The sequence below is a fragment of the Pleurodeles waltl genome, chromosome 7, assembly GCF_031143425.1.
Source record: "Pleurodeles waltl isolate 20211129_DDA chromosome 7, aPleWal1.hap1.20221129, whole genome shotgun sequence".
NCBI lineage: Eukaryota > Metazoa > Chordata > Amphibia > Caudata > Salamandridae > Pleurodeles > Pleurodeles waltl.
The window spans coordinates 601,456,872-601,469,873 of NC_090446.1; the positions used below are offsets into that span (position 1 = coordinate 601,456,872).

Sequence of the window (13,002 nt, forward strand, 5' to 3'; positions counted from 1 at the left end):
GTTGTAAGGGCTGCATGTTTAGTCTTGCATTTGGGACAATGGCGATGCATGATGCCCAACAGTTTAATGACCATCTCGACTGTGTACGGTTGGTTTGGCTGAATTTGTGGTAATATACTGTGGAATGATTGTACCCTTTGTGGACTTGGGCTGGCAAGTGCTGTTTGGATATTTAATGTGGCTCCTAAATACTGTTGAACTTGCGCTGGTTGTAAGTGAGATTTTTGGTAGTATATATATATATATATATATATATATATATATATATATATATATATATATATATATATATATAGAGAGAGAGAGAGAGAGAGTGTGTGTGTGTGTGTGTTTGTTTGTTTGTTACATAACGTGTATGGTGTTGACACTGTGTCTGACTGTTAGATTTTATTATCCAGTCGTCGAGATATGGAAAGACATGGATATGCTGCCTTCTTATGCAGGCTGAGACTACCGCAAGGCATTTTGTAAATACTCTGGGAGCTGTTGATAGCCCGAAAGGTAACACCTTGAAATGTTAATGTTTTCCTTGTATTCCGAACCAGAGATATTTTCTGTGCGCTGAATGGATGGGTATGTGAAAATACGCATCTTTGAGACCCAGTGTTGCCATAAAATCTTGTTGTAACAGTGGGACTGCGTCCTGTAGTGTTACCATGTGAAAGTGTTCTAATAGGATGTAAAGATTGAGAGTTCTGAGATCTAGTATTGGTCTCAATGTTCCGTCTTTTTTGGGAATGAGGAAATACAGGGAATAAACCCCCGTTCCTACTTGATGATGTGGTACACGTTCTATGGCTTGTTTGAGTAACAGTGATTGTACCTCTGTTTGCAACATTGAAATGTGTTGGGAGGAGAGTTTGTGTGGTTTTGGAGGTATATCTGGAAGAATTTGTGCGAATTCTATGCAGTAACCATGTTGGATAATGGATAAGACCCAAATGTCTGTTGTGATGGGTAACCAGTGTGTTTGGAACTTTTGCAGTCTTCCTCCCACAGGGGAACTGTGGTGAGGGAAGATGTGGAGCAAGTCACTGCTTTGTGTGGGTGGTTTGCTTTGAGGGCTGATATTCTCCCCTACTTCTGGGGAATTGGCCCCTGTATGTTCCTCAAACCCCCCCCTCTTTGGTACTGTGGCTGGTAAGACGGTTTGGATTGTGAGGTAGATGCCTCAGATGTTTCGGCTCTAAAACCTCCCCTGTATTGAGGCTTTCGAAATGAGCCTCTGTAATGTGTTGAATAAAGAGCAGCGTCAGAGTCCTTTTTAATTTTTTCAATGGCTGTATCAACCTGTGTGCCAAACAGCTGTTTTTCATTAAATGGCATGTTAAGGACAGCTTGCTGGATTTCGGATTTAAAGCCTGACGACTGAAGCCATGCGTGTCTTCTAATGGTGACCACAGTATTGATTGTTCTTGCTGCTGTGTCTGCGGAGTCTAACGCGGACCTAATTTGATTATTTGTAATAGCCTGCCCTTCCTCCACTATTTGCTGGGCTCTTTTCTGTTGATCCTTGGGGAGATGCTGATTGATATCATTCATCTCGTCCCAATGGGCCCTATCGTACCTAGCCAGTAGTGCTTGGGAGTTGGCTATTCTCCATCGATTAGCCGCTTGTGATGCTACTCTTACCAGCAGCATCGAATTTCCTGCTTTCTTTATCTGGTGGCGGTGCATCACCAGACGATTGGGAGTTAGCCCTTTTTCTTGCTGCGCTGACCCTACGGAATCTGGAGGTAGCTGTTGGGTAATAAAAGCTGGGTCAGAAGGAGGCGGCTTAAATTTCTTTTCTACCTTAGGAGTGATTGCTCTTGCCTTCTTGAAGGTTCTTGAAAAATCTGATGTGCATGTTTTAGCATGCCAGGAAGCAGGGACTGGTACGTGGTGTGAGTTGAGGACAACGTATTAAATAGAAAATCATCCTCAAGAGGTTCTGTGTGCATGGCTACATTATGGTATGACGCTGCCCTAGCTAGAACCGGAGTGTGTGAGGTGCTATCCTCTGGGGGTGTAATAGTTTTGACGGATAGCAGTCTGGACTGCTGTCAGAAATGGGATCATCGTAAAGGTCCCATGGGTCGACATTATCTTGGTGTGACTCTGAAGAGTGTACTTGAGACTGTGCAGTGGGGGTAGTAGGTGGAGAGACAGTTAGGTGAGAATGAGGAGGAGACTGGTGAGGTGAGAACTGAGGAGGTGGAGATTTTGGTTTGGGTTTTGGCACTTTAGCCGGTGGCTGATCAGTGTCCAAATGTCCTTGAAAGGCCAGTTTCCTCTGTTTTTAGAGGAGGTGCAGTGAGGATCTTGCCAGTGTCTTTATGAATTTGAATTCTGGCCTGCCTTTCATCAAATTCTTCCATTTGCATAAGTTCCTCAGCAAATCTATGGCTTTCTTTAAGTTGTTTGGAAAGTCCATGCTCCTCTGTATATATAGGTCTTTTCGGCTCCGAAGCTGGTTTCCTCGGGATCGAAAGGCCTGGAGTAGATGTTGGCCTCGGCTCCAAGAGGGATTTTCGAGGCTTCGAGTTTGACTATTTCGGAGCCTGTGCTTCGGCTGGAGTCCAAAGGCTTCGGTGGCGTGGCCTTTCTCGGTGCCGAAGTTGTTGCTTGGTCACCGGAAGTCTTTTTACAGGTGGAGCCATGGCCTTCTGGCAGTGGCGTCACCAAGGCCTTGTGCTTGGGCTTGGATGGGACAGGGGCAGGCGTACTCACGTGCTGTCCTGACGTTATTGGTCTGTCAATGTCGGCATCTTTCTCGGAGTCAGACTCCCAAACGGAGACTGCGGTGTGCATAATCTCCTCCTCTTCCACGTCGAGACGTTCGGTGCTTCTCAACGCCATTTCCAACCTTTGCGCTCTTCGGTCTGCAGGCCTCACAAGTATCCTCTCTGTGGTCTGGAGATAGACACAGGTTACAGACAAGATGTAGGCCTGTATAAGGGAACTTGGCGTGGCAATGAGGGCAGAAACGAAACTGGGTCCGGTCGAGGCTTTGGTCGGGCCGACCAGGCCAGAGTTGGGTGCGGGTGCCCCGAAGGGCAAGTAAAGAGCTGGATCCGCCGATACCAAAGTGTCAATGATAGATGGTACGCAATCAAAACAATACCGACGAATTTAGAGAGTTTGTAGTACTTTTCCGACTCAAACTACCGGAGCAAAAAGAAACACGTCCGAACCCGATGGCGGAAAGAAAACAATCTAAGATGGAGTCGATGCCCATGCGCAATGGAGCCGAAGAGGAGGAGTAACTCGATCCAGTGACTCGAAAACACTTCTTCGAAGAAAAAACAACTTGTAACACTCCGAGCCCAACACTAGATGGCAGGACCTATGCGTAGCATGTGTATCTGCAGCTACACATGCCATTGAATATATATATATATATATATATATATATATATATATATATATATATATATATATATATGTGTATGTATGTATATATGTATGTATGTATTTACACACACACACACACACACACACTCCATAATTCCCAATGTTACCCATACCTACAATCTGCCTGAAGGTCACACCAATTAGACTTGTAGGATCCACCAAATGTAACCCTCTGGAGTAATCATTAGTGGGAAAGGCTGGTCTCAACCTACCAACCCCTATTCTGTACTGGGATCCTTCCTACATGTAATGCAGACTTCTGGTTCTCCAGGAACACTGACTAAAGTTCATCACACAGTTGGATGGCGTCCAACCTCACTCCAAAATATGTGCTGCATAGGACCATGGATGAGTTGGGTGGCCTCCTCAGCTCCTGCAGATAAGCAGGGACTGGCTGTCTCACTAAATAAAATACAGCTTGTCACTGGAGAGCGGACAAGGAAACACTGTTGAGCAAACAGCTTCATGCATGCATCACTACTCATATACAGAAGACAGTTTATAGAGCAAAGGGATGCTCTACAAAACACATTAATTGCAGGGGCCGCGGGGGACCATTTTTTAGATGTTCAGCCTCAACAGCTTTAAGTGGCTATGGGAACATATGACATGGTAATTATAGTGGCTGCACTGCTCCCCCCCCCCCCCCCCCCATACCCCCCTCCCCGATAGAAATGTTTTTTTGAATCAATCTTTCAATTTTACTGAATGCCATGAAAGTTACTGTTGCCATTTCTTTTCTTGTTGGGAAAAGTATCACGAAAAGGGGTTATTAAAAAAGACAGATTATAAAAGAAGGGAAGGTGATTGTTGGGACCACACAACGCCATAATAAAAATAAACCACTGACAGCACAAGTAGTACTCCTTTTTACAGCCCTGCATACTTTGGCGACACATAGCAAGTCCCACCCTATCTGGAAAAAACATTTCTGTGGCCTACCCCATAACCAGACATTTGCAGGCCTACAGTAAAAGAACATATGAGAATTAGAATGACAACACAGGACCAATATGAAATTAAAACATTAGCTATAGATTACACATCCAGAGAAAATGCTCTCTGGATCAAATATTACAATTGAAGATGCAAGTGACCCAGACCAAACAATCTTAAAGACGGCCTGGAATTAGACATATGACTGCATGAAACCACATTACTATTCAAAGGAATGCAACTACCTGAAACCAGGAAAAGGAACCATATAGAACAAGTGCCATGGAACAAGCAACCTTATGCAGGGAGTCCAGACTGATTCGGGTAACAGGGAGACACAAGCACTTGGAGCACAGCGAGAGGTATAACAGGAAGAGATTAGTAGGCCACACTAACTACAAAGAATATCAGCAATTGGCACTAGGATGCTAACAACCTCAGCCAATAAAACAGCACAACATCTCTATTACACAGTTGATGATATTCTGGAAAACTCAATAGTTGTCCCTTTGGTCCCTGGAATGCCATCTCACTTTCCATGCGCCTGCTGTTAAATCATGGCATGACCATAATGTGTGGGAGTGCTGCTTAAATTGAACTTGACTGAAATGGATTGTTTTGTTGATGTATATCGCCTTTACTACCCTTGATGAGGAATCCTGTTCCAAGATCCTTTTTAGAACAAGTTACTTTCCTTGTGGATCACTCTTTCTGATGGATACTCTAACTGCAGATTCCTCATTGCCCTCCGTCCTCTCCGATCTGCACAGCAATTTCTTTTTCAGTTGAAGTAAAAAAAAAAAAAAAAATCCCAAATTAGAGGTCTGAAAACTGGTACATTCAATTGTTTTGTGCTCCACATCAAAGGTCACAGAAAGAGTAGAACAAGAAACTGACATTAGAACACAGTGGTGGCACCAATATGCACCTTTGCTCAGTTGCTTCCAGGGTGGAACAAGATCAATACAGAGACTAGTGAGAGCACTGCTGTGAAAATATCTGAATTAAGTGGCATCCGGGAAATACTCTAAGGTGCGGTATCTGTGGTTAGATAGAGTATCCACTAGAAACGGAGCTACTGAGGGTAAGTAACTTGGTCAAGTCATCTGCACACAGGCTCATATGTCTAAGTAGTCCACCAAGGACATACAGAAGTTCATAATGTCAATTTAGTTTTACTTTCTCAGAATGCATGCTGTCTCAACAAACTTCCTTCCATTAGATTTCTACTATTCTGAATGAAAACTTTAACTTGCCTCAAAACTTTCAAGTTTCCTTTGTCTCATCAGGTTAGTAAGTGCTATATAAATGCAATTTAAGTATGGCTAAAAGTAAGTAGATTAGTGCCTTAGAAGACATCTACTCTGTCTATGGAAAGCAGAACTGGTATAGGTCAGACCCTTATACATTTATTAGCATACTCTTTGCTGTGTAACTTCAGACAAAGAACAGAGCAAGGTAACCAGCATAAAAACACTTGAAAAAACAAAACTTCACTCACCCCCCACAACATATACCTCCTGGCCTTAGCAGAAAATCTATATTTATCTCATTAGTAAGATTAGAAGAAAAAAGCCTCAGGATGGCACATTAAATTGCCACCATGAATCACTTGTCTGCTACAATTAAACCATAATGGAAAAAAAAATGCTCCAGTGATGCACATGTTTAAACATGAGGTGATACTGCCAGCTGGGAAAGAAAGAATGGGCAACTGAGAATATGAATGATTGATGGAAGTTATGTAAATAAAATCACAGTTCTTCAAAAGCACTGGAAAAACGATTTCCCTGTGACTGCTTATCCCCAAGCATGTTTACACACATACATTTAAAAGTTTTGAAAACATGATGAAAACTGGGCAGACATCTTGGATCAGAATGAGCATTTTGAATGAATTTGCCCTTACATAGGAAAGCATTCAGAGGGTACAGATCTAAAATAGGACACACAGAGTGTTTCCCCTTGGTGCTCTGAGCTTTAGCCAAACCAACAACAGTTGGCATGAGATGCACAGGTCGGCTACATTAGCACAAACTGCAGAACACACATTTTGAATTGTTGAATTCAAATTGTTTGAAGTGCGTCTGTGCTCAAAAAGGAGCGGTAAAAGTTATCATATATGCATAACATGTTGCCAAATATGACTAACTAAAAGGGTTGCTGGGGAAGGAGAAAACAGAGCAGAATGGCCACCAGAAAAAAAAAAAGAATGATGTTAACGTCCATTTGACCCAACTAGGAGTTGCTCAGGACCTCTGAAAATCCACTGTTGCAGTCTAAAGGACGATGCTGTGAAGCAGGGACCCCAAGTCACTGTCAGGATAACACTTTGTAAGCATCCCTCAATTTTTCAGTGCTGAGATGAGTAGCGTGAGGCTGCTAGACAGTCTTTTGGCAGTGTGGTTGCTTGGTTTCATGGAATGTATGCCTTACTTACTCTTTCCTTAGTCATTGGTACATCACATGCTTATCCCCCTCCACTTTCGGGGAGAGTGCCAAGTCACTCTCAAGCCTCTGCTTTCCAATTCCACCCTCCACAGAAATTTGAAGTGTACTGATGGTAGAATAAAACCCTCTTCACCGGTGTTCAAATGTCATTTTATCTTTCAGAAGGAAAGACTTTCACAGTATCAAAAGTAAATAATATTAATATTAATAAAAATAAAAAACACAGCAAAGCCAATATACATTTGGCTAACACAGAACGGCAATAAAAACCTACATTCCATGTAAGAGAGGGTCAGCGGAACTCCATCAGGTCCAAGTCCGACCCAAGAGCCTGGGTAGCACCAGCAATCAAGTTAAAAAAAACATTATTTCATTTCTGTTTTCATAGCTCAATACAAATCATTATTTTGGTTCATAAAAGTTATAACAAATGGTAAATACATTGATGAATGTCAGGTACTGTTGCAAGAGCGATCAAGGGGGTTGGCGGAGATAAAAGTATAGGGGACAGAAGGAGATAGAGGTCCCTTCTCACACAGCAAATCTGATGCAAAGTCAACACCCTCACTTCTCACCCTCACCCTCACCCTCACTGTAGGGAGGAGGGCGGCAGCAGCAATACCCATACACAGATAACTGAATGCCCGTGAAACCAACCTGTGTCAAGTGCTAAAAACTGACAGTAATTGGTGAGGAATTCTTTAGGAAGAAAAAGGTATTAACATAAGAGGATCAGGAAACAATAGCACTGTGGCAATGTGAGGCTTGAAAGCAAATTGGATGAGAAGCCATGCTGCAAAATATCACAGCCAGGAGCAGAGAAGGCAGTCCGAAGGAGGGATAAGCCTGAAATCAATATATATGAAGAAAGGAATAAACAGAATGGTTAACAGGGCAGGGGATCTGAAGGTGCATCAATAAGTAAAACTGCTAGGAGGAAGGAGGAGATGAGTGAAGGGAAAAGAACTCGAAGCAACCGTACAACAGGAAAGCACAAAAGGAGGCAAAAGCACAGAAGGCAAGTCATCTGGTGCAAGATACAGTACAACAATGAGGCATGAGTCGTGTTGGATGCAAAGGAAATGAGGCAAGAAGGTAATGCAAGATACAAGACTGAAGGATACAGAGCTTACCTGGCAACCTCTAGGAAACCTCCTAGGTGTTGTCCAGGATAAGTGAGTCCAGGAGAGGGAAATGACAGAAGTCCTTGGTCTAGAGACAAAAAGAAGCACTGAACTGCTCAACTGCAGAGAACATGGTTAAAAGCTCTTGACGCCTCTCGTCAGCATTCAAGCATTACTTACTGTAAAGCTCAACAAGGATGAACCTGTATAGCAAAATAGCCAAAAATGGGCCCAGCCTATTTCCGTCTGCTAAGCGAAGCAAAGTTCTGAGTCACACTGCACAGAATGTGAAGGGAGGACTCACACTGGGAGAGCAAGGGGTACATAGACACCAAAGGTTTGACACGCGGTACTGTACATAAAAACTCAGACGGGCAGAGAGGATATCTCATGGAAATACCCACATCAAAAACAAAAACAAACTTTAAAATACAAAAATGTTAAAATGTATGCAGACTGACCATGCAGTCAGGGAAGTAATCACATTTACCACTGTGCCTACAGCTCTTGGAGGAGGAAGGCATGAGTTGCAAAGGAAATGAAAAACTCTGAGCAAGTGCTTTTAGTGAAGCTGCATTCTAACGCTAACCCTTCAGGAAGCAAATCTGTGCAAGCAACCCCACATAAAATTAAAATATAAAGGAAGGGGCAAGAACTGGTTTGGAGTGGACAGGGCCTTTCCAGTCTACAGTGAAGGGGATGACTGCGGCTGTACAAAAGTCTGGAGCAGCTGTACAAAAGTCTGGAGCGGCTGGGAACGAGAAATAAGTCAAGGAGAGTCAGTTTCGCCCTATCGCCCACTGCATCCAGGTGCCGTCGAGACGGGTCACTGAGCTAGACTTGAGGCAGGTCTCTTCAGGGTGAAGTTGGTCCAGTTGACAGCCACTTTCTGTCGCGTCTGCTTTGCAGAATCCAGACAAAATCTGAGGAATGGGAGAGAGAAAAGAAAAAAGAAAAGTTGTCAGTCTTTATGAGGGGGAAGTAGGTACAGGTGGCGGGCAAGAAAAGCATTACTGACCTTAAAAGCAAGTCTGCCAATTATTTTGCCTGGTGCACAAGTTTACGCCTCAACAGTGATGTCTAACTGTGATAGTCCCAGCAAAGTGAAGGACTAGTTCGGAGCAACTGTATAGCAAACATACAACAAAAAAATATTGCATCACTTCTAATGCAAGTCTATGGTGGATGCATTGCAGTGGCGGAGAGACTGTAGATCACTGGGCAAGTGTACAACACCAAAACCAGCATGGCTGGACAAATGAGCTCTAAAGGTATCTTTTCCCCATCATAGAGCACTAGGACAATTAGCAATAGGAGTATAAAGACAGCAATTCTCACTGAAAGTAAGTAACTATCTTTGAATGATCTCCCAACACGAGAAGTGACAATAGGAGCTCCAAGTTACTTTGAATGGAAAGTACCTATTTAATGCCAAAACTTAGCTGACAATGTGTTTAAGTGGTAAGGGTGTACATTATCATGGGTATTAGACTTGGTAAAAAGGCAATTTGTGCGCCATTCATCCCCTGAGAAAAATGCCACAAGACAGAGAAAATGGAGGGCAGTGGTAAAAGCATAGGGAAAAGCAAGGCTTCAATTAACCATAATGCAAAGAAGGACTTAGTTGAGCATCATAAATCCTTTGGATTAACAACCCAAAAAGGAAAGTTCATGGAAAACATTTAGCATTACGCACCCGGCTGTCCAATTCTTTTTACCTTAAATGTGTCCTACATGTCAATTGCAACAAAAAAATACCGCCACAGTCTGACTGAATATTAATTCCACGGAAAAAAGGATCGTGTCACTTTCAGCCCCATCCAAATCCTTCCATCAGGATTTAACAACAGTGAAAATACACCATCCTTAAACAAATGAAGCCTAAGGCACTGCTTTCTAATCTTTTGTGGTTTTTGGATGATGTTCAATAAAGACTGTTCTTCTGGTCTTTATTATGTATAGGGAGTATGCAATTTTTAATTCTGTGACAAGAGGAAACACCCTTTAGAGCATTCCTCCTGTTTCTTCTACTTCCTACATTTCCCCTATTTCATCATCCCCCTCCTTTGGCTTCACTATCATCTGTCACATAAAACTCACTTGCAAAGTGCGGTTTTTATATTTATTACTTCCTTGGAGCAGCAGTTTTGAAAGCACTGCAAAGCCATCATCCTGGCAAAAATACAAGTGTCAAGACAACTCTGATGAATAATGTACCTGCTGGACAGAGATGGGAGTTTTGTCTAGTGGCAGTTTTGACTTACCTGCGTTAGCACAAATGGTTAATATGCCTTCTGTTAAGAATGTGTATCATACAAAGAACAGTATTTTATGCGCATATCACAGTGGCTTACTGATTTGGTCACAGCAGTTATTTTGTTACTGAGTCGTTCATACATTACAATCTTAATCTAGTATATTAAGCTATAAACTGCCAAAGAGCTGCATGCAAACTGCATGCCACAAAAGTAGAAAGTTATGTTGATTTTCCAGTCTTTCATTTTCCTTATGCTACTGAAAAGGTTAGCTTGCGTAGAAATACATTATTATTGAGGTCAACGCTAACCACTGTGTTATGTTCTGAATCCTGAGTTTTTGCTTCTCCAGACCAAGCACTATTAGAAAATATCTACTAATGTGGATCACGTGAATCCTACACCTTGTAGTCCCTGTAAAGTGCTCCGACACCCTACACTGGTATGAGAGGTGCTTTTTTCTTTTTTTTTGCATATTCTTTCCAATATAAAATAATTATATCTTTAGTAATTCGAGTATTTGTTTAGAGTGGACTTGTTTGTGTATTTTTTGTGAATTACTGTTTTGATGTTTGAAACTTAAATCGTGCAAATTGCTTGTGGGTCCACGACTTCCAGTAACGATTCAGTGGGGGTCCGAAGGAGTCAAATGGTTGGGAACCACTTATGTAGGAGATTTGAGCTGTCCATTCCTCTCGTGACTGTTTGGAGAAAACACAATTATGAACCCCTTTTTCTGAATTTTACTAAGATTCTCTGGCGTCTCCATCAGTTTAGCATTAAATAGATAATATCTATTGGACATTTTCAGATACTATAACTGACTACTCCCCTCCAGTGTTTTGAAATTTGTGAACCCTATGAATTACGATGAAAAAAATACTTTTCACTCATATGGAATTTATAACCATATTTTCTGTTATAAAAACATTTTTTTTTTTTTAAATGGTAACAGATCGATGTAGTCCCATTTCACTCCGCAATCAATGATGAATATGGTGTTTCCCACCAAACTGTGCATTACACTCTACCACTAAAAATGAGGTATGACGCAAAATAGCTAGTAGTCACTAAGGAGGAAGAGAGGATGGTTCAGGACTTGTCAAGATGGGGAGAAAACGATAAACCAAATGTTTATGATCCACTGAAAAACACCTGGGCTAAGTTACCTCGCAAATACAACTAGAACAACAATTCCCACAGAAATTAGAGAAGGTTTAGTACGGTAATATTATCTAGTCCACATTGAAACAGGGATAGACAGGGGAGAGAGGTTAGTGTGGAATATGAGCTAAATATCTTGAGAATTGCTAGCTGGAAACGTTTTGGCCTATCCGCCAAAGCAGAAGATTTAGAATGACAAGCATTTATTAGTCATTATGACCACAGTTGTGTCCAGGGGACAATATCTGAGCTGATTACAGGAAATGGCACAACATAGAATAACAGTCTACAGAGACTTTAATACCTCTTTGTGTAATGATCCCTAATAAAGTGCAATCTGAAGGACGATCCCTCATGAGGACTACCAGAAGCTGTTATTAAATATAAGGGAAATATATGTCTGAGTGCATATTTTAGGTCTATAATGTTGACTGTGGGTTAAGACACATTAGCGGCAACAGTCCATTTGATGTCCAGGCAAATAACACAGAGGAAATAAGACCTCCTCCCTTGTTGATCTGATCTTAATAAATGCTAACGCCTTGACAACAATCTGGGACACACTGCGACATCTGCTCTGATAGTGATCATAACCATCTTATCCCCTTTTTTCTTGTTGGAAATAAAAATCTATAATCTCATATGATGAAATTGACGTTAAATGTTCTTCTTCATTACATCAGCAAAGCATCAGAGTGACATGTGGAATCCTGAAAAATATAACCATTTAGCCCAGAGCCTGATAAAAACAATCCAGCTTAGCATAAAACACTTAAGACTAAGAGTATTTAAGATGCAAGTATGGCAATTAAAATGGTAAATGGTATGACCAAGAATGCTGGATTAAGATGAGGGAGCGGTCATACATTTTGGTGAGGCGCCACAAGACAATTTACTGAGATGACCTGTATTAGAGTAAGACAAAGCTATAAAGACCTGATCCATGAAAAAAATACTAGCAATGAGTTATAAGAAACTGCAAAATAGAAGGCAAGTGACCACTGAAAAAGACTCCAGAAGGTTTTGTCACTTATCATTAGGGCTCCTGATTTTAGTTTTTTTACAGAAAAAAAAAGACAAAAAATTGTTTTACAGTATGAAATTTTAAATAGACAAAAATATGGAAAATGTCTCCTTTTGGAGGATTCTCACTACTATCAATCACGAGTGCCTGGTCAGAAGGTATTCAAATGGACAGGTAAAGAAGTTAAAAAAAAAACTAATGAATCTTAAAAAGGTGCACATATACAGCTGTTTAGACTGTGCTGCAACACAAATGTTTTCAGATGCCTGCATTGTACTGTATATAGCTGAAACCTGTTGGGCGTTCGAATCCAAGTATACGTTTATCAAATAAATGTGGAAATATACCCATTGCACCTTAATTTATACACCAAAAACAAAATACAATTTGATAAATACATTAAGAATGAGCAAAAAATAAATAAAGAAAAAAATATAGATGCAAATGTCAACAATATAAATACCATAAAAATGGGAGCCCTAGCTAAAATGGACCCAGGAATAATCATGGATCATATCAGGGTGTACAAGTGGCTTTGATATGATCCCAGTTACAAGCTAAAGTTTTGTATAATAATGACTCCACAATTGCTTTAAGTGAATGTTAGCCTCAGCTTTATGAATGCAGAGGGAGAAGACGCTATTTTACAACA

At 41.3% G+C, this 13,002-nt stretch overlaps 1 protein-coding gene across 1 annotated transcript in view; it reads right to left on the reverse strand.

Moving 5' to 3' along the window:
• Nucleotides 1-6,921: 6,921 nt before the first annotated feature.
• Nucleotides 6,922-13,002, reverse strand: part of FAM193B (family with sequence similarity 193 member B) — a 138,493-nt gene continuing 132,412 nt past the window's right edge. The window contains exon 10 of the mRNA XM_069244504.1: nucleotides 6,922-8,830. Within this exon, the coding sequence (XP_069100605.1) occupies nucleotides 8,734-8,830 (97 nt within the window). The 3' untranslated portion in view covers nucleotides 6,922-8,733. The remainder of the gene's footprint in view (nucleotides 8,831-13,002) is intronic.